This window comes from Musca domestica, unplaced genomic scaffold (assembly GCF_030504385.1).
Source record: "Musca domestica strain aabys unplaced genomic scaffold, Musca_domestica.polishedcontigs.V.1.1 15, whole genome shotgun sequence".
NCBI classification, from domain to species: Eukaryota; Metazoa; Arthropoda; class Insecta; order Diptera; family Muscidae; genus Musca; species Musca domestica.
The window spans coordinates 2,003,436-2,031,395 of record NW_026712207.1 but is presented as its reverse complement, the minus strand read 5'-3'; the positions used below and the strand labels follow the sequence as shown (position 1 = coordinate 2,031,395).

At 34.9% G+C, this 27,960-nt stretch overlaps 1 protein-coding gene across 2 annotated transcripts in view; it reads right to left on the bottom strand.

Annotated features, from left to right (window-relative positions):
• Window positions 1-25,700, bottom strand: part of LOC101899928 (protein bric-a-brac 2) — a 113,814-nt gene extending 88,114 nt beyond the window's left edge. For both annotated transcript variants that reach the window (XM_059119500.1, XM_059119501.1), the window contains exons 1-2: window positions 25,103-25,700; window positions 4,124-6,285 (exon numbers count right to left, since the gene is read on the bottom strand). In XM_059119500.1, coding sequence (XP_058975483.1) covers window positions 4,124-6,175 — 2,052 coding nt within the window. In that variant the 5' untranslated portion in view covers window positions 6,176-6,285; window positions 25,103-25,700. The remainder of the gene's footprint in view (window positions 1-4,123; window positions 6,286-25,102) is intronic.
• Between the last annotated feature and the right edge of the window lie 2,260 nt (window positions 25,701-27,960).

Genomic DNA, 27,960 nt, shown 5'->3' with positions numbered 1-27,960 from the left:
TTGCAGTTAAAATTTAAAGCAAACTGTTATACATGGATATGTAAGGCTAAAGTTTGCTAGAACAGACATTATGCAATTAAATATCAATATACTAGGATTTTACCGTGTATAACAGTTGTGAAAAACTGTTATACACTCCCTACAAGTATAAGACTATGAAATTTTGTTGTATTATATAATATTTGTGAACATTTTTTCAATTAAAAACGGTATAACAGTTACGACAAACTGTTATACATGGTTGTGGAAGGTTAAAATTTCGGGTCTAGAAAATACATTATATAATTATATATCAAATATATTAGGATTTTTCCGAGTATAACAGTTGTGAAAAACTGTTATACACTCACTAGAAGTGTTAGACGACGTAGTTTTGTGGTATTATCTAATATGTATAAAAAAATTTAAAATATATGAGGATTTTATAGACTATAACAGTTATAGCAAACTGTTATATGCTCACTAAAAGTGTTAGACGATGAAGTTTTGTGGTATAATTTAAAATTTATTAACATTTTTTCAATTAAAAACTGTATAACAGTTACGACAAACTGTTATACATGATTGTAGAAGGTTAAAATTTTAAGTTCAAAAATTTCCTAATAACAGCCATTATGCAACTAAATTTCAAATATTCTGCAATTTCACAGTGTATAACAGTTGCGAAAAACTGTTATACACTCATTAAAACTACTAAAAACGAAGTATAGAGACTATACACCAATATAATGTGATTTCTCAAGGTATAACACTTCAATTAAGTGTAATGCTGGCATAGAAACTGTTATAAAATGGATATGATGTTCGTATAGAAGATAAACAATTTCTAGATAGTTTCCGCTGTATTGTTTTAATTTCTTTCAATAAATAAATGTAAATAATTTTTTATTTAATTGTATAAATACATTTTATTTAATTACGCATCCACATATAAAATATTTCAACACTTGTTGTGTAAACAGCGCATTTAATTAATCAATAAATTATTTCTAATAATCCATTCAAAACAAAAATGCATTAGAAATTATCATAAAATAATAAAAAACAAATTGTTTTTTTGTGTTTTGTCTTTCAATGCAAATTTTTATTGTCTTTTCACAAAAAGCAACAAATGTATTTCACAATAATATTTTAGTTTGAAACCTTGATGTATCTCTCAATCGAAGTGCATTCTAATTTGATAAACGTGTAGCTGTGTTTTGAAAAAGAGAAGGCGGAGTCAAATTGTGGTTTAATGTGGAGATTTTTGAATGATCTGAATATGAAAAGGAAATAAAATAGATATGTGTGAGTAAATCTCTGAGTCTACATCTGTATTCTACAATGAGGGGCAGACAAGCAAACACCTTAAACTTGATTCAAAAACTATTGTGATTGGTGGAATAGTAATTTGGAGAGTTATATATTGCATGGGATCAGAAACAAGAAATATTGAATATAAAAAACAAAAATCGAATATAATAAAAATCTTAATCACAAAAAAAGTACCTATTTTAATGAAAAATAACAAATTTACTTTGTATAACAGTTATGAAAAACTGTTATTCGACCTCAGAAACTTTTAAATATCCACCAAAATAGGACCAACTTTCATTAAAAATGAAAATTGTTTGATTTAATCTAGTATAACAGTTATAACAAACTGTTATACATCGTTAAAATTTGTAAAAATCCACTAAAATAGGACCAACCTTCATTACAAATGAAAATTGATAAATTGAATCCAGTATAACAGTTATAACAAACTGTTATACATCGTTAAAAATTAAAAATAAATGTCGAAAAAATTAGGTTTCGTTATTGTACGTGAAATATTAAGAATTTTCACTAAGTATAACACTTTCGGCAAACTGTTATACATTGATTTAAAGCGTTATAATGCTGTAAAATGAAGTTTTTTCGTATTATTTAGCGAGAGAAATTGGTGGCACTAAAAATTATGGGACTTCAAACTGTTATACAAAGGCCTTTTACAGATAATGTAACCAAAACTTCGGAAGACGGGGAACAAAGTTTTTCCCTCTCTTCCTCGAAAAATCCGATTTAAAACTGACATGTCACGCCATTACAAGTCACTGTAACATTCTGGTCATAAAGGAAGGGAAATACTACAGTGGGTACGAAGTCGTTCATAACATATTTGACTGTGTATAACAGTTTCCCATAACTGTTATACGCATTAAAAATATAGTTTTCCAACATTTCTGTCATTAAACTAGTATTTATAACTGTTATACAGTGTTGGAATCGTATATATTTGTTAGCGAACAACAACGAGTAAAACGAGCAGTCTATATAACAGTTTTAAATGTAGAGAATTTTTTCCCATAACTGTTATACAAAATAAGAAAAATTATTTTCGGCACATATTTTATCTATGTTGCATATATAACAGTTGGAATTGGATATAACAGTTTCATATAAGTGTTATACAAACTAAAAACCACACCTTTCACATATTTCCAATCGGCGGATTAAATTAGAGGTCGTTACAACAGTTTTAACTGTGTATAACAGTTTTCTATAACTGTTATACAAAGGAGGAAAATGTATTTTTACATGTATTCGATCTACGAGTCATGTATAACAGTTTGAGCTGTGTATAACAGTTTTCTATAACTGTTATACAAACTAAAAACCACACCTTTCACATATTTCCAATCGGCGGGTTAAATGAGAGTTCGTTATAACAGTTTTAACTGTGTATACCAGTTTTCTATAACTATTATACAAAGGAGGAAAGCTTATTTTGAACACATATTCAAGGTATGACGCATATATAGCAGTTTGAACTGTGTATAACAGTTTTCCATAACTGTTATACACACTAAAAACCACACCTTTCTAATATTTCCAATCAATGAGTTAATTGAGATGTCGTTATAACAGTTTCCTGTAACTGTTATACAAAAGAGGAAAGCGTATTTTGGACACGTATCCAAGTTATGATGCATATATGTATAACAGTTTGAATTGTGTATAACAGTTTTCCATAACTGTTATACCCACTAAAAACCACACTTTTCACAATACATCTCATTGGCGGGTTAAATGAGAGGTCTTTATAACAGTTTTAACTGTGTATAACAGTTTCCTATAACTGTTATACAAAAGAGGAAAGTGTATTTTGGACACGTATTCGATCTACGAGTCATGTATAACAGTTTGAACTGTGTATAACAGTTTTCTATAACTGTTATACAAAGCAAAAAACTCATTTTTAAATATTTCCAATCATTGGAAGTCCTCCAATATGTATTCTGTGGGAAGTAGACCCATATCAGGTCACATATGTATTAATATTCAAGTCATCTTAATACTGAATCCTAGGTCAAGTCCCATCCAGCTTTAATTACAATGCTTATTTGTTTATTGTCTTCCGTCAATTAATCCATTGTAGTTTTATAAATTGTTTAACAATTTTCACAGAAAAAAACACACACATATATTTTTCTAACATTATTTCTTTATAACTTTTTATGGTTGTAGGTCTGTTAATATGACTACATTTTAGAAAAAAAAAAACAATCGTTAAGGCACCCCACTTTTGGCGTGGCAATAAATGCGTTACGCTTTGGAGTTTCCATGCCGGTGTCGTTAGTTAGCATTGTAGCATGCAGGGACTGCGTTAGAGAGGGAGGGAGTATGTGGTAATAATTTCAAGTTAATGACAAAATTACTTAAAGCAGTCATTGTATGTCTGTCTCTCAGTTTGTTTCTCTAATAGGCTAATAAGTTCAGAAACACACACACAACGACATGTATATGTGTGTGTGGGGAATCCACACATTTGAGCGACGCCAGACAACTTCGTCTAAATCACTTCACTTCACTCTAGCTATGAAGACTGGAGAACAACATGCAACAATCATCAACTTTGGGTAAATATTTGTTTAAATTATTAAAGAAAAAAAAAATAGAAAACGAAGGCGACGAGAAAAACAAATAGCAAAAAAAAATAATAATAATAATAATATCTACCACGCTAACATTATTAAATATTATTTAAACGCTGTGATTTAAATAAGTTGGCTAACTGCCGGAGATAATTGAAAGTCGTATAACAGTTAAACTGGCAATTCATAGATAATTTTAAAAATATTTTATTTCTTTCAAGACTTACCCTCTCCTCTTCTCTTATCATTTCGGCTATTTCCGGTTTAATTTCCATATCATCGTGATGTGAAGAACTGGCTCCTGCGGGATTACTGGCTGTTGTGGAAGCTCCTGCTGCTGCCGCTGCCAATGAGGCCCCCAAGGCACTGGCCATGGCATGGGAATGGGCAGCGGCCTGCAGTTGCTGATGTTGGGCGGCCAATTGTTGAGCCGCTGCGGCGGCATGGTGATGCGGATGATGAGGATTTGCCAGGGCGGCAGCGGCCACTGCAGCTGCTGCCGGATGGGGATGTATTGAAATGGGCGGCGGTGGTGGTGGTCCCGAGGAATTACTTGAGGGCGAGGGCAAGGAGGAGGGTGTGGCGGTGTTACCACCAACACTGGCAGATCTACTGCCAACATGTGTGGGGGTCATCAGGGGCGGGGAACAGCTACGCTCGCCTGATGGACGATACTGTAAGGCTACGGGATTTGTGTTGGAGGAAGCAGCAATGGAGGGGGACGCAGTTTGAGCTGAATTTAAGTGGGAGCCAGAAGCTGAGCCCGCTCCCTCTCTGCAGGAGGAGGTGGAGGAGGAAGATGCATTTAAGGCTGTTGTATCATCCAGGGGCGTTGTGGTGCCCAAAGGATTGGGGGAAGCAAAGGGATTGCGTACAATGGTCGAAGTGGTTATAGAGCCGGGATTGACGGGTGGTGAAACCCCACAACTTTCCTTGTCCTTTAGCTGTGGCCCAGATAAATCCCCTAGATTTCGTGTATTATTGTTATTATTATTATTCCCCGGACTCTTGGGTGTCATCCTACCATCCTGCACAAAAAAACCATCGCGAGAACGTTTACGCATTCTCTGCTCCGCCATATTCATAACTTCTTCCACAGGTGCTGTGGCCATTCTCTGTGACACCTGGATTTTTCTTCGCTTGGCATTCGGCGAAGCATCCTGATCATCATTATTATTTCCCTCATCGTCGTCCTGCTCCTCCTCCTCCTCTTCATCCTCCTGATACATGGGACGATGTCCGGGCAATACCTGGGAACCCATTCCCTGCGTACTGCTAACCTCGGCCAAACCTCGAATTTTCAACATTTCGGCCACCTTTAGTAGAGGATTGATTTGATCCTGACTAACATTTATCTCACCCTTGTACATGAACTCCATCAAGGCCTTAAGCTCCTGCCATCGCACATCACGCATAATGACAATGGGATGTTGACAGGGGTTGTCATAGAACAAGGCTTGGAAATATGGCGAACAGGCGGATAAAATCATTTTATGGGCCTTTATGGAGTGGCCCTCACAGGCCAGGGTGACATCCACAAATGATTCATTTTGCAGCAGCTCATCGAAGACATTGGTCAGGTTGCTTTGATAGTTATTCCAGCGCAGGCAGAATTGTTGATTGTTGCGGCCAGGTTCTGGCAAGGCTTTGCTTGCAGCCTTGGGCAATACTTTGGGTATTAGGTTTGTGAGCAGCCTCTCCTCAAGGGTATCGGGAATTTTGGTGGTGGGAGCATCCAATGACTTCATGGCTGCAAAACCAAACAGCTCCCCTAAGTGGGTAGGGGCCAAGTGGTTGGGAGAGGCTGGCAATGATCGTGATTTGTTCAATGCCACCGTGGCATCCAGTTGCATTTCAGGATCCTCAATTGCATTTGTGAAACCCACCACCTCACTGGAAGTCAGGGGTCTGGGTGGGGGTGATATATCACCACTCATGGTTGGCTTAACACTGCTCTCCTGTGTGGCCACACTCTCAATTAGTTGGGGTGTTGTGGGTTTTGCCATTACTTCGGGAGGAGTTTTCATTGTTGTTGTTGCTGTTGTGGTTTCTGTTTCATTTGTAGTTGTTGTTTTTGTATTTGTTTTATCATTTGTCTCTGATTGTGTAGCCTGCGCTTGTTGTTCTTCTACTTGCTGTTGTTCTGGACAGTTAGACGGCTCACTGAACATATTGAAATCATTTGCCTCTGGCATCATGGGTTTCGTACTCTCACCGAGATCCATTTCGCCACGTTCTACTTTTAGGGTAAAATCTAAAATATCTTTTGTAAAATCCATCCTTTTATTGGGTGGGGTTATATATCTCAGTTTTCTATTCCCAATTTGCCAGGGGGCATTTTATGGGAGGTCATTTAGTGGGATAGAATAGGGAGTAGATGCTTTGAATTCTGAAAATAAAAAGGAAGGTATTCGATATTAGACCGATGTAGACGTAAAAATGAAAAAAAAAATAGTTATAAAAATTAGAAGTGCCATGAAATTCGTTTCGGGACATTTGGAGTTGATTTAGCGATGTCCGTCCATTCGTCCGTCTGTCTGTCTGGCTGGTTGTGCGCACGATAACTCTCCAAGGGAGTATCTGATTTTGCCCAAACTTGAAACATCATAATATTTTTGTCGAACTTATATCGACTTCGAAGATGGGCCCTATCGGTTCACTTTTTCTGGTACCTCCCCCACAAAAGATCGGAATTTGAAAAAAAAACACACAACAGCGACATTATTCACCGGAATTGTTTCAAATTTGGTATTTGCAATTCGCAATGAATACTACAGCCTAAGACAGAAATTTGTCTGTGCAGGTCAACGTCTTCGTATAGCCCCCATATAACGTACCTCCCGATATTCGGTATTTTGATGATTTTAGCGACATTATTCACCGGAGTCGTTTCAAATTTGGTATTTGAATTTCGTAATGGATACTAAAGCCTAGGACAGAAAATTGTCTATGCAGGCCCACGTCTTCGTATAGCCACCATATAACGGCACCACCCCATTTTCGGTACTTTGATGATTTTAGCGACATTATTCACCGCAATTTGTTCAAATTTAGTATTTGAAGTTCGTAGTGAATACTTAAGCCTAGGACAGAAAATTGTTTATTCAGGTCCACGTCTTCGTATAGCCCCCATATAACGTAACCTCCCCATTTTCGGTATTTTGATGATTTTAGTGGAATTATTCGCCAGATCTTTTTCAAATTTGGTATTTGAAGTTCGGAATGGATACTACATCCGATGACAGAAAATTGCCTCTGCAGGTCCACGTCTTCGTATAGCCCCCATTTGACGCTACCCCCTTATATTCGGTACTTTGATGATTTTAGCGAAATTATTCACCGGAATCGTTTTAAATTTGGTATTTGAAGTTCGTAATGGATACTACAGCCTATGACAGAAATTTTTCTGTGCAGGTCCACGTCTTCGTATAGCTCCCATATAACGGTACCTCCCGAAATTCGGTATTTTGATGACTTTTGGCGACATTTTTCACCGGAATTGTTTCAAATTTGGTATTTAAAGTTCGTAACGGCTACTACAGCCTAAGACAGAAAATTGTCTGTGCCGTTCCACGTTTTCGTATAGCCCCCATATAACGGTGTCACACGATATTCAATATTTTGATGATTTTAGCGACATTATTCACCGGAATTGGTTCAATTTTGGTATTTGAAGTTCGTAACGGATAGTAGAACCTAAAACAGAAAATTGTCTGTGCAGGTCCACGTCTTCGAATAGCAGCCATATAATGGTACCTCCCGATATACGATTTTATCTATTTTTTTTAAGTTTCGCATTTGAATATTCTAATGGCTTATGACAAAATATGCCTATGCAGGCCCACTTCGTCGTATAGGCCCTAATATAACGGCTAAATTCGGTATTTTAAGGATTTTTACAGACGGAATTTAATTTAATTTTTTTGAATTTATTTTATTAATTTTTTTATTTATTTATTTTTATTTTTTTTTATTTTTATTTTATTTTTTTTATTTTAATTATTATTTTAATTTTATTTTATATTTTATTTTATTTATTTATTTATTTATTTTTTATTTTATTTAACTATTTATTTATTTTTTTATTTTTATTTTATTTTTTTTTTATTTATTTATTTATTTATTTTTTTTTTTTTTTTGAAAATTACCCAAAATTGTTTCAAATGGTGGAAGGTATTCAAAATTCACCCCTGCCGAAATTACAGCTTTTTTACTTGTTCGGATTAAAAATGTCAATTTTTGTCTAGCCCCAAAATAATAGTGGCGCCCAATTACAGTTTTCATTACTTTTCGAAAATGATTTGCTTTTTTAAGAGATCTTGTGAGAAAATTCTCCATCCCTCTCCAGGTCCTGTTTCTGCTGCCTTTAATTGTCCTTGTCTTCTGGTCATTTCCAAACAAAGGCAAATCAAAATTCCAAAATTATTCTTTGTCCTTTAATTTCCCTCCTTGCCTTGTGGCAAATTTTCGAAACAAGAGCGAAATATTTTATGATTTCTCTTATTTAGTTATATTTATTTTAAATAATTAATTATGTCAAAAAAAACCCACCCTATCACACGCACTCCAACGCTCGCTGCCAGGGAGCATCCTCTCACACTCCACTCACCACTTGCTCTCCCAAAAAAATTTTTTTGTTGCTAACTTCAGAGGAAAATGTTCGCTGATGATTGTTGGCGCTTATTATTAAAATGTAAATGAGGCAGGCCAGAGAGTGAGTAAGTGAGCGAGCGACGGCTTCAAACAGCAAAGGATAAATGACAGTTTGAATAAATAAATGACGAAACGCCAGACGACGAGGTGATAGTCTGTCCAACCAACTGGCCATCTTTGTCGAGAGTAACTAAAGTAAATAATTATCCATCGAATAATTGCTGGTTGTAGTGAACCAAAAAGCCAGAAGTGGGTTGTTTGGAAGGCTCTGTGGCCCGACAACTCATACCAGCCAACCCAAGCGACAACAAACAATCCATACCAACAAAAAAACAGAACAGAAACGAAGAGCGACGGCAGCAATGCCTTCCTCCTTCTGTCGTCTCATAAATAATAAATTTATGAATACACGCGCGCTTTTGAACATTCACAAAAAAAAAAAAATGCTCACTCACACACACACACGCACGCACACACAAAAGCTTACGCCTTGCGTAAGAAATTTATGCATTTTAATAATTTATTTAATTTAATTAAATTTATTTCTTTTTTATTCGGTTTTCAATGTGCGTTCGTTTCACAATACGCGGCCACTCACACACAGAGACAGAGACACAGCTCAGTACAGCACACACACACACACACACACTCAGAGAACTCATAAACAAGAACATTGGCATCAGCCATCGACAAAATTTATACTCTGCTCCTAAGTGAATGAACGTAGGAACGTACGAAGCGTACCGTACGTTGCAGAAACCGAACAGCCAGCAGTGACTCTGTGGCAGCAACAGCAAAAGCGTGTGGCATGCTTCATTTACGTGCTGCCAGAATTCTGTGGTTTCCCAGTGAACATTACGCCGTCGCTCTTTCGCTCCTTTCGCTGTTGTTGTTTTCTGTATGTACAGGGTGAGATGAAACAACTGCAACAAAGTCAAACGCCATAATTTTTACATTTTTATACCCTCCACTATACTATGGAGGTGGAATTGTTTCAAATTTGGTATTTGAAGTTCGTAATGGATACTACAGCCTTTGGCGGAAGATTGTCTGTGAAGGTCATAACTTGTCATTCCCTTTGTAACTCCTCGAAATACTCATGTCAGACCCAACAAAGTATATATATTCTTGATCAGCGTAAAATTCTAAGTCGATTTAGCCATGTCCGTCTCTCCGTCTGTCTGTCTGTTGTAATCACGCTATATTTCGAACGAATTGAGATAGAAGGCTAAAATTTTGCACACCTGTTTATTTTTCCAGTAGGCAGGATAAGTTCGTAAATGGCCCATGTAGGTCTACGTTTTCATATAGACCCCATATAACGGTACCTCCCGATATTCAGTATTTTGATGGCGATTTTAGCGACATTATTCACCGGAATTGTTTCAAATTTGGTATTTGAAGTTCGTAACGAATACTTCAGCCTATGACAGAAAATTATCTGTGCAGGTCCACGTCTTCGTATAGCCCTCATATAACGGTATCTCCCAAAATTCGGTATTTTGATGATTTTAGCGTCATTATACACCGGAATTGTTTCAACTTACGTATTTAGAGTTCGTAATGGGAACTACAGTCTGTGACAGAAAATTGTCTCTGCAGGTCGAGGTCTTCGTATAGGCCCCATATATCAGTACCACCTCCCTATATTCGGTACTTTTGATGAGTTTAGGTGCAATACCCACCGAAATTTTTTTATATGTCGTATTTGACGTTCGTGATAGTTGCTATAGCCTGTGACAGAAAATTGTCTATGCTGGTCCAGGTCTTCGCGCAGCTCCGATATAACGGTACCTCCCTATATACGATATTTTGATGATTTTAGCTACATTATTCAAGGTTTATTTCTAGTTTCGAATTTGAATATGGTAATGGCTTATGACAAACAATTCCTATGTGGGTCCACGTCGTATAGACCCCAATTTCGTTCCAAATGGTGGAGGGTATTCAAAGTTCGGTCCGGCAGAACTTACTGCTTGTAACTGGCTTAATTTTATTGAATGAAAACAAAAAATTCGGAAATAGCATCAAACTTTAGAATAAATTTAGATTTCTTCGAATTGATCACCTTTGGCACGAATTATGGCCTCCAAACGGCCAATGAAATCGCCATACGCTACCCGAATGTTGCTCTGCGGAATTTGGTCCATTCCCGGCGAAGCTTGAGTTGATCGACACTTTGGTATTTTTTTTTTTTTTTTTGTGCCAACCTTGCTTTCCAAAATACTCCAGACACAATACACCAACGGATTGGTATCCGGAGATCTTGGTGGCCATTCTGCGCTGGAAATGAAGCACGGCACCTCATTTTGTAACTATTCTTGGGTGGCGCGTGCTGAGTGCGATGGCCTTCAAACGACCAATGAAACCGTCACACGCTACCCGAATGTTTCCCTGCGGTATTTTGGCCCATTCCTGGCGAAACGCTTGCTTGAGGCGATCGACACTTTGGTATTTTTAGTGCCATCCTTGCTTTCCAAAAAACTCTAGACACAATGGTTCAACGGATTGGTATCCGGAGATTTTGGTGGCCATTGTGAGCTGGAAATGAAGCTAGGAACCTCATTTTCTAACCATTCTTGGGTGGCGCGTGCTGAGTCCTGTTGGAATGTCCAAGATCTGCGGCCAAAATGTTTGCGTGCCCAAGGCTTTAGTACATCCTCCAGAATATTTTTCGCGATAATATTCGGCATTTATTCTGATGTCACGGTCGATTAATACGAGCGGAGAGCAACCATCGGCTTTTATGGCGTGCCAACACCATCACAATAGTCCAACGGATTGGTATCCGGAGATTTTGGTGTCCATTGTGCGCTGAAAGTGAAGCGAGGAACCTCATTTTGTAACCATTCTTGGGTGGCGCGTGCTGAGTCCTGTTGGAATGTCCAAGGTTTGCGGCCAAAATGTTTGCGTGCCCAAGGTTTAAATACACCATCCAGAATATTTTCGCGATAATATTCGGCATTTATTGTGATGCCACGGTCGATTAATACGAGCGGAGAACGACCATCGGCTATTATAGCGGCACACATCATCACCATGGGTGCGAATACTAGTGCTACGCTGTTGAAGCATATCCAGACCTGCCAGAACGCTGCCCTGAGAACTGCGACAGGGTGCCTTCTCGTGACACCAGTGGACCATCTACCTGAAGAGACCAAAGTCCTTCCCTGCTTTCGTTGCAGTACCTGCTTGGGTGTTACCGTGAGAGTTATTCCAACCGTCATATGGTGGATAAATCTCTCCCACCCAGGCGTGTCAGGAAGGACATACACGATCTACAGAGAGAGGTCCAATGCTACAAGTGAGAACATCTGGATCAAGAAGCCTATCAGGCAGGTCTGAGTGGCATTCATACCGATGCAGTCGCGGATGCTATTAGCAGTTATAAAAATGCCGTCTTCGGAGTCCACCCTTCCCCCCCCCACTCATTGCAGCTGAAGAACGTCAGTTGCCTAGACAAACCAGGGTACTTTTGGCGCAATTATATTCAGAATGGTGTAGTTGTCTAAATTCGTATTGGGCACGAATTGATGAAGATGTGCGTGACGCCTGCCCGGCTGCACCTCTTTAATTGCACAGCCAAACCTACCCAACTCACTCCAGAAGATCTCTGGCTACAGTCCATTAAAGTAGCCGAATTTCTAAACCTGGAGCTAGAACGCAAACACTTGCATGTACCACTGCTACAAAAACAACAACCATGGCGCTTGAGTTCTGGTGGCCAACCGAATATTTAAATTTTCAGCTGACCTCTTTGGCAAGTAAACTCGATCATTTTGTTGTTGTTGTTTACAAACTGCTGGACAACGAATGTTTTCTCATCGGAGAAACCCAAATTTCAAATTCGGCAGTTCACCACTTTCGGCCAAGCGAAGCAACTCTTTAGCTCTTTTGGGTCTATTTTCTTTCCGATGCGGTGTAAGTTCTTGCACTTTTTGGAATTTCATTGGCTTTACCCCGAGCTCTTTTTTCATTATTTGCCAAATGGAATATTGAGATATGTTTAGCTCACGAGCCATTTTTCGGCCCGGACTGCGATGCGGGTTTCGATCAAGTCGCTTCTTTACTTTTCGAAGCATTTCTGTTGATGTTTTGATGTTTTCTTCCGTCCACTTCCATGACGTCGGGCTACTGGCTAAGCTACCAGTATCACGGCGATGGTGCGAGTCACAAAAGATTTTTTCACATTTAAATGCTGGAGTGCTCTAACGATAGCCACTTGTGGGTTTCTCCAGCCAAATATAAAGAAATCACACTATCACGATTGAATTCCGTCCCGAATAACTTTTTTCCTGGAAAATTCTCACCGGAATGCTTTGGTACGCTTGTAAACAACATAATCAGCTGTCACTGGAATAATTTTAACCGCTGTCGGACGAGTAGCTTAGAAATAACAGCCAGTCTGAAGTTGATTGCAGTTTTTTTTCATCTCACCCTGTATGTATATTTTTGTACTTGAGTGTTTTGGTTTGGCGCTGCCTCGGAGTATGTGTGTGTCTCTGTGTGTGTAACTGTGTGTTCGTTGAATTCAACATAAAGTTTTGTGAAATATTTATTTTTTTGTTATTAATGTTTAATGCTGTACATCATAAATTACACAAGTGTCGACATTAAGTAGTGCAGCGGCAGCATTTACTGGCAGCTTTGGAAGAGAGAATGGTGGTGCTTCTTCTTGTTCTTCGATTCCTTGGAAATCGTCTTGCTTAGTTTTAGCAGTGGCCCAAAGTATGGGGGGATTTTTCCAACATCTTAATGTACCACCCCCCTCCCTTCTTCTCTTCTCTCCACCTACTTCTCACTCTCATTTGCTTTTGCCTTACTAGTCCTTTTATTAATTTTCTTAAGTTTAAGAAGACTCAAATAAAAACAAAAGAAACCAAAAACACCAGGCGACTCGCACACACACACACACACACATACCAGCAAGTCGACCACAAACACTAAGACACTATTTATAAAATAATTTAAAAAATTAAACTTTCCTCCCAAAAAGAAAACAATGATGCCAACTCCCTTCTCATCCTTGCAAGTCAACCTACTTTTCCCAAAAATTTATTTTGAACAACAAATTGGCGCCCAATTATTTTTTTTATTATTTTAAGATTTCGCCCTCCTATTTAATACCCGATTACACATCCATACATTCTGAGAATTTATTTTCCGGAAGAAAGCAGCCCACCTTTCTTTTATGTGCGTTTTTTTTCTTCTTTTTTATTTTTTTTTTTTTAATTTATTTTTAACACCTGATTTAAATGCTCATAAATAAATTTAACAAAAATTCCATATCGGTTGGGATTTGGAAATATTCCATATTTTTAATTGATTTATTTTTTTATGCATTCATTCATTCCAGAAATAAATTTCATTATTTATTTGAAATAAAGTATTTTAACGGTATTGCTTTTTTTGGGAAATTTTATTTGTGAGAAAAGGAGTTTCGATTCAAATTTTCAACACCGGCAGGGGAATTAACAGAACAATTTATATAAGGTCGAGAGCCCCTATAGTAGGATCACGAATGTGACGAAGTTATCCTGCAATTGTCACGAATAAAAGTGGCGCCCAATTACAAAGCACAGGATAAGAATAACTACATAATAGAACAGGTCGCTTATTTACCTAAAGAGAGGCATAACTCAAAAATTCGTTCGACGAATCTCACTTAATATTTTTCAATCAAATTTTCATTAGAATATATGTAGAACTTAATAAAAGGTTTCACTCAGAGTTTTCAAAAAAAATGTATGTATAAAATAAGCTTGAACATGTCCAGACCTCTGGCGACCTCTTTGCAAACAATCGGTTATGCATGTCTCTCTCCCAGATCAATTCCAAAAAAAAAAACACAAAAGGTTCCTCAACACTGTTCAGCATTGGATCCAAGTGGAATAGACTCTTTAATTTGTATTGCTCAAGAAGAAACTTTTCAAAAGATTCTATCGATCTCCCAAATGAAAATCGTGATAGCTTAGCCATTACTTAAGTTATTAATCAAAAGAAGTAAATTTTCTCATCGACCTCCCGGCGCCCCAGTCTTAGACGAAAAAGGCTGCATGTGTGCTCTCTTTTGATTGTCTGCGTACTTTTTTCGAGTTCGCCCGTGCACCTTTTTTCGAAGCTGCGCTCTATATAGGTATATGCCAGCTATATCCGAAACGAAGTATGCAGAGTATATTAAGTTCGTCATTCCGTTTGTAATTCATCGAAATAATAGTTTTAGACCCAACAAAGTATATATATAACCTAAAGACGATTTAGGTATGACCGTCCATTTGTTGTAATAACGCTAGATCTGCAGGCAGATCAAATTCGAAGATGGGCTGTATCGGTCCACGATATCGTATAGTCGCTTAATAACGGTACCCCCGATTTTCGGTATTTTGATATTTTTTAACTACTTTTTTCAATGGCATTGTGTGAAATTCTACGCAAGTAGTTCCCTGTGAATACTTTACCCCCTGAAAGAGAATTGCCTATATAGGTTCACGAAATCTCATAGCCTCCATGCAATGGTGCCCGCCCCCCCATATTGGGTATTTAAATGATTTTAGCTACATTTTTCAATGGAGTAATCTGAAAATCCACACCTGGAGTTTCCACTCAGTACTTTACACCCTGGAAGAGACCTGTCTGTATAGATCTACGTTTTAGTATTGCACCCATATAGCGCTAATCCCAGGAGATATTCGGTATTCCCAGGATTTTTGCGACATTCTTCACCGGAATTGCAGGTCTATGTCTTCGTATAGCCCCCACATAACGGTTCCTCCGCATATTCAGTGTTTTGATGTTTTTAGCGACATCATTCGCCCGATTTTTTTTAAATTTCGTATCGAAGTTTGTAATAAGTACTACAGCCTGTGACAAAAATTACTTATGCAGTCCAAGTCCTCGTATATTTCCGGATTTTTTTGGAAATTTTTTTAAATTCCTTCCAAATGCTAGAGGGTATTAAAAATTCGGCTCGGTCGAACTTAATTGTTTTTTTAGTTGTTTTTCTTAAATTTTATTAATTAAATAATTTTTTTCTAATTTTTATTTTTTTTAATTTTTTTTTTAATTTTATTAATTAAATATAAATATTAATTTTATTAATTAAATAAGTACAAATTCAACACAAGAAAGTAATTTTAATTTTTTTTTTCTAAGAATTTTTTTTATTATTTTGCTCATCAAATGTCCTTACACATGTTCTCTGCAAATGCTATTCTCTCAGCACACACAGTAGAGACCATTGAAAAATATTTGGATAGCATATAATTGCAATTCTCAACTCGATGCTGTTCCAAAAACTACATCAGAACCGAGCAAATATCCTCACTTGAATTCTCAAAAATCAAATTTATTTTTGTTTTGAAATTTTTGTAATGATTTGAAATCTTCATTGAAGAAAAAGCAGGAGAGACACCTGGCAGCCATGCGTTTCGACTTTATTTAGGCAGCTCATCAGGTATTTATAGCGTAGATCAGTGAAAACAGTTCACGCATGTGACGAATTTCCAAACCATATTTAATGGTTTTATTAATTTTGAACATTAGTTTATTCTGAAAAAAAATTATTCACCAATTGATTGACTGTTGCATCTGAAGAATCGAGAAGATGTGAATACTCCGTCGGATATTGCATTTGAAAATATTGTTTACATGTCGCCGAGCATTGGTTGGTTCTTCATCAAGTGTCATGCGACCAAAAAAGAAGGATCCTGCGAGTTTTGTACCCGAATTCGAAAGAAAAACAATCACGTAAAAAACAACTAATTCCTTCACAATATGGAAGGAATTTGTGGAGCGTTAAAAAATTCCGCTAAAATATTCGAAATTCCGACGATCATGTGTTATACAGTTATAGGGGGCTATAGAAGGAGCTTATTACGAACACCAAATACCAAGTTTTCTTTTGAAAAATGTAGCTAGAATCATCAAAATAGGGAGGTGCCGTTGTATGGGGCTATACAAGGGCGTAGACCTACTACTCGTATGTAAGCAATTTTATGTCGGTAAAGGTAGTATCCACTTCCAAATCCAAATACCAAATTTCATACAATTCCGTTGAAAAATTTAACAAAAATTATCAAAATCGGGGATCCAGTTGTATGGGGACTACACCCAAACTTGGATCTCTATGAACAGTTCTTTGCAAATATATTTCGCACATACAGGGAACTCAAACGGCCAATTTACAGAACATTTTGTTGAAAATATGACTAAAACAGCCAAAAACACCTTAAATCTGACGATACAGCTATATGGGGCCATATAAAAATGTGAACATACAATTAATTTGGCAATGATATTTTTTCAATACCTTTGGATATTTTTTTGACCTCATCATCGACATAATCAAAAATGAGCCAAGTCATAGGATATGGGCAAAGACAAAACGGGCCTTCCCCAACTCCCTCAGAAATAAACTAAACCAGTAAGGAAAGTCCTATAGTCGGGCGGGGGACGACTTTATGATACCCTACACCACTTTGCTAATTTAGTAGAGCTCCACATAACAATTAAAAGTTTTTATGGGAGAATTGAATCATACACGCTAAGATTATAAGAATAATTTAAAGTTCAAAGGACTAAATATGCCGAAGCATTTGTGTCTTTTAAATTCGGACTTGTATTGCCCATTTGGTGCAAAATTAATTTAAAATCAGATAAAGATATATATGGGAGCTATATCCAAATCTGAACCGATCTCGATAAAATTTGGCAAAGATATTTCTGAGCTATATTTGATATATTTCCCTGAATATCGTTGCTACGGAGTGCGTACTACGGTTGTGGGTAACAAATATAACAAATCGGATGAAAAATATATAAGGGAGCTATAGCTATATCTGAACCGATCTTCACCAAAATTGGCATAAAACTTTCTAGATTCAATTCGGTCGTATGTGCCAAATTCCATCCCATTTGAGCAAATATTAAACGTTTTGTGCACAATAAAGGGTAAATCGGACGAAGTTATATATGGGAGCTATATCCAAATCTGAACCGATCTCGATAAAATTTAGCATAGGTATTTCTGAGCTGAATTTGATGTATTTCCCCAAACATTGTTGTTACAGAGTGCATATTACGGCTGCGAAGGACAAAAATAACAAATCGGATGAACAATATATATGGGAGTTATAGCTATATCTGAACCGATTTCGATCAAATTTGGCATACTTATTTTCAGGCCTAATTTGGTTGTATGTGCAAAATTCCATACTATTCGGCCTGATATTACACGTTTGGTGAACAATAAAAGGCAAATCGGACGATAATATATATGGGAGCTATATCTAAATTTTTTACCGATTATTTCAATAGGGTTCGTCCTTGGGCCAGACAAATGTTGTTTGGAAAATTTCATCTCAATCGGATATCATATGCGACCTGCATTTTGTTCACAAGAATACATGGACAGACGGACAGACGGACTGACACACATAAATCAACTCAGAAAGTGATTCTATGGAAATCCTCAAAAGTAACTATGGGTCTATCTCGCCTCCTTCTCCATGTTACAAACAAATGCACAAAGACATAAAGACAAGGCACCCTTGGCACCATGAAACAAAATGGGTGCCTTCCAAATATAACTCTTGAAATTAAATATTTTATTTTATTTTATTTTGACGCCACTGGTCATTTATAAAATATTGAAAGTTATGTTCTTTTTTTTTAATTTTTAATAACGAAGACAGCTTGGTTTCCGTGGTCCAAACACTTTTTCCTGCATGATTCAAAAAAGTGAATTTAAAAAAAATAATAATTTACGTTGGGCGCCAATTATTGCAACATCTTATATTTTATAAAAAAAAATAATATTTAATTCAAATTTTCTTTGCATGCCAATATGAGAGTTTTTGAAAAAAAAATAATTGAAATAATAAAAATAATTAGAAATCTGAAAGTCTTTTACGCGGCTATCTCAAGACCCAAAAAATGAATCAAGATTTTTGAATTCTTTTTGAGTATATCTTAGAAAATTATGCCTAAATTTCCCTTAGCTATCTGTCGAGTTATTCAAATTATCCTAAAATGTTTCTAAATTTAAATGTGGTCTTTCAAATAATTGAAGAGATTATGAAGATTATTATTAGATTGATTCTACATTTCTGAGGGAAAATATTGCCTAATCTCTAAATTAAGAAAACAAAACCTAATCCAGAAATATCCAAAATCACCAAATTAGCCACACTTAAGGAAGCTCCGAAGAGCCGTAGTATGGGAGGGCGGCAATGACTTCTAAAACTTTATTCTTCCTGGAACAAAGACAACCAAAAAACACCACACTCTAACCTCCACATCGCGAGAGAGCAGAGGGAACACGACACGCACTTAACATCTTAGTTTATATTTATATTTATTGTGGTGCGGGTATTTCTTACATATACACATACATATTATATTTATTGCCACCCACATTTATTTACACATTGTGGGCACATCGTTATACTTCAATTGATAACTGGAGTTATGTTAAGACGAAGAAGGTGACGGGCGGGCGGTGGGCATTAGGGTGGTGTAATGTGGTGTGGGGGCATTGTGGGCAAACGGTCGCGGCATGTGTGTGTGTGTTTGTCGATCCCAGTTGTTTGTCATCAACTTCTTGGGCAGAGAGAGCACACAAGGCGGCATTGAGTTGGTAATGGCAAAAGTTTATAAATTTTAAGCCAACGGGCGAGTGTGAGAGTGTGGCGTTAAAAGGGCCCTACGTTGGGCGCCATCGTATATTTTGTGGATGTTTGTGTGTTGGAATGGTTTGCTGGCTGGCTGGCTGACTGGGTGGCAAGGATCATACACCCACACCCACACTCTCACCCCCACCCACCCCCACATGGCAGAGTAGTGTTATAAATTAATAAATTACAATTTATGTATAACTGCTGAAGCTGAATTTTACAGTATAAAAATAAAAGTTTTTTTTTTTCAGCTTGACACCACAACCCAAGACATGGCAGAAGGAGGGCTGGGGGTCTGCTGGAGGTGATGGTGTCTTTTCCGAGTTTTATACATTAAAATCGATTTTTCGTACAGGAGAAATTAAATTTTCATTATGTGAACAACAATTTATTTCTTCTCGTTTCGCGTTTCGCGTTTCTCTGGTTCTGGCCTCCAGTTTTTCGCACATTTGCTGGTAGAATTCTTAAAGGAACTTTTATTGTTATTGCTGTTGTTGTTGTTATTTGTTTTATTTTGTTTTGCCGAGAAGGAGGGATGATGAGAGGGAATAATTGTGGGGGGAAACACACAAACACACACGGAGAGAGAGAAAGGAAAACATTCACAGACACGTTCATACACACACAGACACATTTAAACCACTATTTCATTATTAATTAATAACACGGTGAAAAGGAAGCAAAATATTTTTAATTATTAGAGAAATGCCAAGGAACATTTTCTTAAAGCAGTTTTTAGAAAAAATGGAAAATAAAAAAAAATGGGGAAAAATTAAAAAAAAAGATTGACAAAATATTTCAAAAAATCCAAAAAAAAACAAGTAAGCAAAGGCTATAGTCGTGCGGGGCCGACCATGTGATACCCTACAACACTACATAATGGTAGAAGTCCCCTTATGTCCAAATCCATTATGGAAGATTTCGCTTTTGAAATTGTGTCATAGACCTTTTTGACTAGGGACATATGCCCAATACTTACGCAAACCGTCGTCCTGTTAGTAACAGTTAAATATAATCCGATGGTCATCCAAAATGCTACACTTCTTCCCTGTCCTTTACTCTCTTCTCATGCAAAATTTCGTGTCGATTGGTTTCAATTGTGCGATAAGGAAAATTTTTAATTGTTGCTGGTCCATTAAAACCCTAAATATATTGCGGGCATCTTTGAAAACAACAGGCCTAGCAATTCTGAGCCTAAAACTACCCTTATGACAATTTTCGTGAGGATCGGACAATAATTGCAATCTGTATATAATAACCCCAACCTGTGTTGTAAGGTGAAAAAATATTACAAAATTTAAACTTGAATATTATAAGTCAAATTGAAAAAATCGCATGCGATAAAAAATATGAAAAAAAGAAAAAAATGTCACAAAATACTACAAAATCTATATTAACATCATTATTGGTATCTTTTTATGCGATTTTTTTAGATTTTATACTTTTATGCCAATAAGGCATTCTGAATAGACAACATTTGTCAAAATCGTTCCAGCCATTCTGGAGATATAAGCATTCTAGCTAACATCCCCTTCCTTGGTATATATACATTGTATATATTTCGCTATATATATCCAATATTTTTACTATCGGCATCTACGTAACGGTCAGAATTGACCTGTTCGTCTATTTGTGATTTCGCCGGGATTAAAAATATTCGCGGTTTAATGGAAAATTTGACTTTTATTTATCACAAATGCTTTGGTCTATTTCAACCACTAAATGTTACCCGATGACCATCAAAATTGGAAGGCTTATGCCCAGCAAAAAGCTCTAGCCCTATGCTAACTTTCGCTTCGATTGGTCTATAATTGTGACCTGTAGAGCAACAACAAAATCAGAAAATTTTCCAGTTTTTGGTCCATTTCAACCCCTAAATATTATGCGATCATCCTCAAAAGAAATAGGGTTCTATTCTGACATTAACCCCACCTACATTTTAAATTTCGTGAGGATCGGGCCATAATTGCGACCTGTAGAGTGATTACAAATTAACATGGACAGACGGACAGACGGACAGACGGACAGACGGACGGACGGACATACATAGCTAGATCGACTCAGCTCGGCGAGATAGGAAGATCCATATATACTTTCCTATGTGGGAAATCAATATTTCGTGGTGTTACATAATTTTTGGCCCAATCAAACTTATAATACCCCCAACACATAGTGTTGTAGGGTATAAAAATAAAATTAAAAAAGAAATAAAAATTATGAAAGCAAAATATTTTTTAATTATTAGAGAAAGACCAAGGAACATTTTCTTAAAGGGAATTTTTAGAAGAAATGGAAATTGAAAAAAAAAATCGGGAAAAATTAAAGAAAAAATTCAAAGAAATGACAAAATATTTCAAGAAATCCAAAAAATAAAAAAATTAAAAAACCTAAAAAGGAAGCAAAATATTTTTTAATTATTAGAAAAAGACTAAGGAACATTTTCTTAAAGGGAATTTTTTGAAAAAAATAGAAATTGAAAATATAGGGAAAAAATTCAAAAAAAAAAACTTGAAGAAAAAAATTTCAAGAAATTCAAAAAAAAATTAAATTAAAAAAGAAATAAATATTATGAAATTTTACTACTTTCATACACACAGACACATTTTCATTATTCATTAATACAGTTTCATTATTCATTAATACACGGTGAAAAGGAAGCAAAATATATTTTAATTATTAGAGTAACGCCAAGAAACATTTTCTTAAAGGGAATTTTTAGGAAAAAAATGGAAAAAATCAAAAAAAAAATATTGGAAAAAAATTTACAAAATATTTCAAAAAATCCAAAAAAAATAAAGTTAAAAAAATAAATAAAAATTATGAAATTTTACTACTTTCATACACACAGACACATTTAAAACCACTGTTTCATTATTAATTAATAATACGGTGAAAAGGAAGCAAAATATTTTTTAATTTTTTTTTTAATTATTTCTTAAAGGGAATTTTTAGAAAAAAATGGAAATTAAATAAAAATCGGGAAAAAATCAAAAAAAAAATTGACAAAATATTTCAAAAAAATTATGAAATTTTAATGTTAAAAAAATATATGAAACGTCGGTATAGTTTTCTGCTGGAATTATTTCCAAATCGAAATTAATTTGTTTTCCATATTTAAAAATTAGTAGGAGCATAAATGAGAACAGGTTAAGAATGAGAGGCAGGTTAAGTTCGTAAATGGGGTATGGCGGTCCACGTTTTCGTATAGCCCCCATATAACTGTACCTCCCGATATTCGGTATTTTCATGATTTTAGCGACACACACTGGTAATTAAATAATTTTTTAAATTAAAAATTGAATAATTTTTGTTTTATAAGAACGAGAATTTCATAAAAAAATTAAAAACTCGATGGGGCGCCAAAAAACATTTTTATAATTTCCCATGAAAATTTAATTTCTATTAATTACGACAGCTTTGATTCTTAAAAAAATAAAAATAGCATAATTTAATATATATTTAAAATTAATATAAAAAATTGTGTACATATTTTTAATTTGTTATAAATAACTGATTTGTTTGTAAAATTTAGACATTTTTGTAAAACAATTAATTTACCGAATAAAATTGGAAAATTCCAAATTATTCCCTTTGGCCGCCACAAGTCATCATAATATAATTTAATACTTCAACAAAAAACATATTGGGCGCCACTTCTTCAATCAGCACGACTTGATTAAGAACAGAAAATCGTAATAATAGCTGCGCTGTATGTAAAACGAAATTTAGTTTTTTAGAAAGAAATTTTGTAAAAAAATGGAAAACATGAAATTGTTCTATTGGGCGCCACTTGCTATTATTATTTTATTTTTTTGATAATAATGACAATTTTATTATTATTTTTTGTTTTGTTTGTTTTTATTGATTTTCATTATTAAGCCAGCTTTGCATAAGTTAAAACTTACACAATATTCAAGAAAAAACTTAAAAACTTAAAAAAAAAAATAATAATTATTCATGTTGGGCGCAACTTATACAAAAGTCAATACTGTATTCGAAATAATAAAGACTAAAGGTCAAACTAAAAAAATATTTATATATATAAAGAAGTCAGGGGACCCTTGGGACTATGAAACAACATAGAGGGACTTCCGAACATATCTCTTAAAATTAAATATTTAATTTTAATTTCGAAATAATAATTTTTGATGGCTAGTGTACCCTAGGAACATTGGGCATTTGAATTTTACTTTTAAAAATTTTTAATTTAAATAATTGAAATTTTTAATTTAAATAATAATTTTGGCGGCCGATCACAGGTGAAAAATAGTTTTTATAAACAATTTTGTTGGGCGCCACAAAAATATATTTTATAAACAATTTTGCTGGGCGTCAAAAGTCAATATCATTTTATTATTATTATTTATTTTTATTTTGTGAATGCATTTGGCACCCCAAATTTGACATGGAAATAATTTTGTTGGGCGCCACAGACGAATCGAAAATGTCGAGTATAAAATTTTGATTCGAATATTACATTTTCAGACAAAATTCTCAGAAACCTGAAATTCTACTGGGATGACCGAGGATTATTGGAGTACCCAAGTTTTTAATAAGAGACAATTGGAACTATATAATTTTGATAATAAAAAGTTTTGTTTTGAAATAATGTTTATTGGGCGCCACATGTCAAAATACATTTGAATTTCATTTATTTTTTAATAAAAAATATTTTTTTATAGTTTTATAAATTTCATTTTGAAATAATTTTTGTTGGGCGCCACATATCAAAATGATTTTTTCGTACATTAATTTAAACTTTTCAAGGGTTTCGATATGGCAAATTATCAATACTTTAATTGAATATTCGAGATTGTGATAGTTTTGTTTGGAGTCGGGGGTGTTCTGGACCTTAGCAAACACATTTGAGGCCACCCACTTGGGCGCCACTGAACAAAATATAGTTTTTCAAAGTATATGTTGGAACTTTTGATGGGTTCTATAGGGCATATTATCACCTTTTCATTTGAATATTTGAGATCATGTCACTTTTGTGTGGTGTTTGGGGTCTTCTGGGACCAAGCAAAGACATTTGAGGCTACCCATTCTTCGAAAACAGGGCCTTATAGATGAATATTTTAATTTAAACCAATTTAAATAAATAAACTCTGGTATAGAAAATATTTACATTGGGCGCCACAGGTCAAAATATCACTTGTTTTCTTGAATATTGGAATATTTTTAGGAGGTTCACAGGGCTAATGCGGAAATTTGTGTTTGAATATAAACTAGGGTCCTGTGGGACAAAACTGGAGCTACTTGATATAACTGTATTAGTTTGAAAATATTTCAAAATAATTAAAATTTGACACCACAGCTAAAAAAAATATTTTCATATTAAATATTGAAAATGACATATGACAGATTATTACAATTTTAATGGAAACTTGAGGTTTTAAAAATGAATATGAAATTTTAAAATAATTCAAAAAAAAATATTGAATTTATTTTCGTTGGGCGCCACAGGTGAAAACATTTTTCACATTTAATATCGAAAATTATATAGGGGTTCCACAACAAAAACTATGAAATTTCCAATTGAACATTTACAAATCAGAACAGTTTGGTATGGATGTCTGGGGTTCCCTGGGAGCCAAACAACAATATTTGGCGCCTGCTGCTTTGTCACATGAGGCAACGTATATCATATATGTCATTATACGAATTTTTGTAATTTTTTATTTATTTATATATTTAATTTATATTTAATCCTATTCGAGGGCCTCACATTTCAAATTATGAAAATTTTTAAATTAATATTAAAAATTAATGCAATTTTGGCACTTAAAATCAAATGTTTTGCTTTGAATTTCAATAATTTCATAATTTGTTTTTTTTTTTATTAAAATATATTTAAATAATTAATTTTTCAACACTCACTCTTTTGTTTATGATTTTCCACTGCGTAAATGTTTTATTTTTTTTTTATTTTCAATTGTTTTGACTTTTTCAGTTTTTTTTTAAACACAAATTTTTCCAAAAAATCACCCAGTTTTTCTTTTTCAAAAAATTATTATTTTTTTCATAACAATCCGTTTTGTTTTTCTTCTTTATATTTCTTTCTCCACAAACACGAATTTTTCTTTTTCACAATTTTCTTTTGAAATTTAATTTTCTTCACAAATTGTTTGTTTTCAGTTTTTGTTTGTTTTTTTTTTTTTCTTTCTTCCTCTTGTTGTTTATTTATTTTTAATTCATTTAATTTAGTTATTAATTAAATACAAAAAAAAAGAACTCAACATTAACTGCACTTGCACTCGCGTTACTTTGTTGTTTTTATTTTTTCTTTGCTTTCTTGGTTGGTTGCGCTACAACGAGAGCTCTGTGTGTGGCAGGCGGCTTAATTTACACACAGTACCCAGCCATTTGATTTGACACACAACACAGTCTTACAAAACAAAACTGTTGTTACACACGACGGAGACGACGGTTGAATGTGAACTGACGTTGTGTGCCATGAATGAAACTCGATTGTGGTCAACACAACACCGTGTGTTCTTGCTGTGCTGCTAAGCAGCGACGTCGATGTACACATTAACGACTCTGCAAACGTAAGGTGGACTCTCGCTCTCCCTCAGTGCGGAGGCACACCACTCTCTCTCACGGCCACTCACGTACGGCCGGAGAAAATCATAACATAACACATTTCTTTTGATGTATGGGTTGGCAAACGTGATATGCACCAACAATATTGTTGTTGTTAGTTTTCTTCACACAACGAGAATGCAGCAGGAGAGGCTGATGATGAGAATGGTTTTTTTCACACAGACTTTGTTTTGTTTAATATTTTCTTTCATCATCGTCGTCACCATCAGCCTCATCATCATCATGGGGGAGGGTGCAAGAATTTCATCGTTGTTGTTTGAATTGAACAAGTGAATGTTTTTGTTTGGTTCCTGTTTCCCGTTTTTGTTCCCAATTCCATTGCGCGTTACATTGTGGAATGTGAAACACAACATCGGCCATGGAATTTTCTCTTCGACAAACACCTGACAAAAGAGAAGAGTAATTTATTTAAAGAGAACACAAACTAATAATAACTGCTTGATAATCAAATGTAGCTCTATTTTTTATTATTGTTTTTTTTTTTATTTTATTTTTCTTGCGATCAATTGTGAGATTTCGATCGTGTCTATCATTTCATGATAGTTTTGAGGCTAATGTCTTGCTGCTGCATTAAAGCCATAGCAAATGGGGGCGTGTCTTGATGGCAGATAAAATAACATTAGTAACCAAGCGGATATTATATTAATTAGTCACTGTTAAAGTGATAGGTTTTCATTTTCAGCAGGTAATGAAATGCTACGGAAATGCACATGAGAAAATCCATTTGTAGAGGTATTTATTGATATTCATTTGGTTAAATGATTTCCTTATGAAGTCATTTGTTTGTAATTGTGTTTTAATACTGTGTTTGAACTATAACACATTGCACCTATATTTTAGATTCTTGGTGAATTAGGTATTCGAATAAAATGTATCATAATAGATGTCGTAAGTATTCAGCTTAGACAATTATGTACATTTTGTTTAAAATAAAATAATTTAAAAATATCATTTTTATGGTATGTACTGGAACACCCACCCTATATCATATTTTAACAGTATTTTGTTTTTAAATGCTTACAATATTTCAGCTTTGAATCTATGTATTGGATAACATATTTAAAAAATAAAATAATTTAAAAATAAAGCGATTTTAGTATTTTTAAAACTATTTTTACTTCTAAATACTTTTTTGCGAAAAGATGAAACGATTTTTGGAATGAAAAATGAAATATGAATACTTGTATGGTCCAAAATAAGGAAGCTGATTACAGCGTCAGTGTGAAATAAAGTTTTGGGCAAGGACAATTAGATAGGGTCAAAAAGAAAGCGAATTCAGATCTTAGTCTTTTCTGCCCACTAACAGCCTTTCCGAGTGTATCTCTTAAAAAATTATTTAGTTCACACATTTTACACTTCAAGTTTGTAAACTTCCATTTTGGTCAAAAAAGGAAAATTCGTAGTAGAATGTCCAAGGTAATCCTGTGCAATCATATATTAATTTTTTTTTTCAAAGTTGGGATGGGAACTTGTCTTCTATGCTGTTAAATTTGACAGGGTAAGTTCAAGTTACAATTCAGAGCTGCATATCCTGGTTTGAAATAATTGTACCTTGAGAATTTTTATTGTATAATTTTGTTTTAAACATTGTAATTTGACATTTAAAGCACACAACAACCGACCTTACCGTGTGAACTTATAAAGGGTGACTTTTAAATTGTGGTCCTTATAATTTATTGTCTGAAGATTATTTCATTTAAATGTTAACCGTAAATGCGCCTCAAAATGTCCATCCGTCCAGTCAAACTTTGGGCTGATGCTTTCTAACACTTCTGCCGGCATCTCATAAAAAAATTTTGAAATGTTGTTTTTCGATGCGTCAACTGAAGAGTGCTCGTATGCATAGACATGAGCTTAAAGACGTTAAATCGCAATTTTTTGGCGGCCAATTGACCGCTTCCCGATCTGAAATTAAAATTTCACGAAACTTGCCTTCCAATAACACCATTGTTATGTGTGCTGTTTTATGACATTCAAATCAAGTTGTTGCATTTTGGGCAAAACAAGTTGGATATTATCTCATGTTAGCGCCCACCATTCTCAGGTACTTTACGATTCGCACGGTTAAATGCCTCCACTAGCCCAAAAACCGCAAAAAAATGTGACTTTTTGAGAAAATAGCATTAATTAAA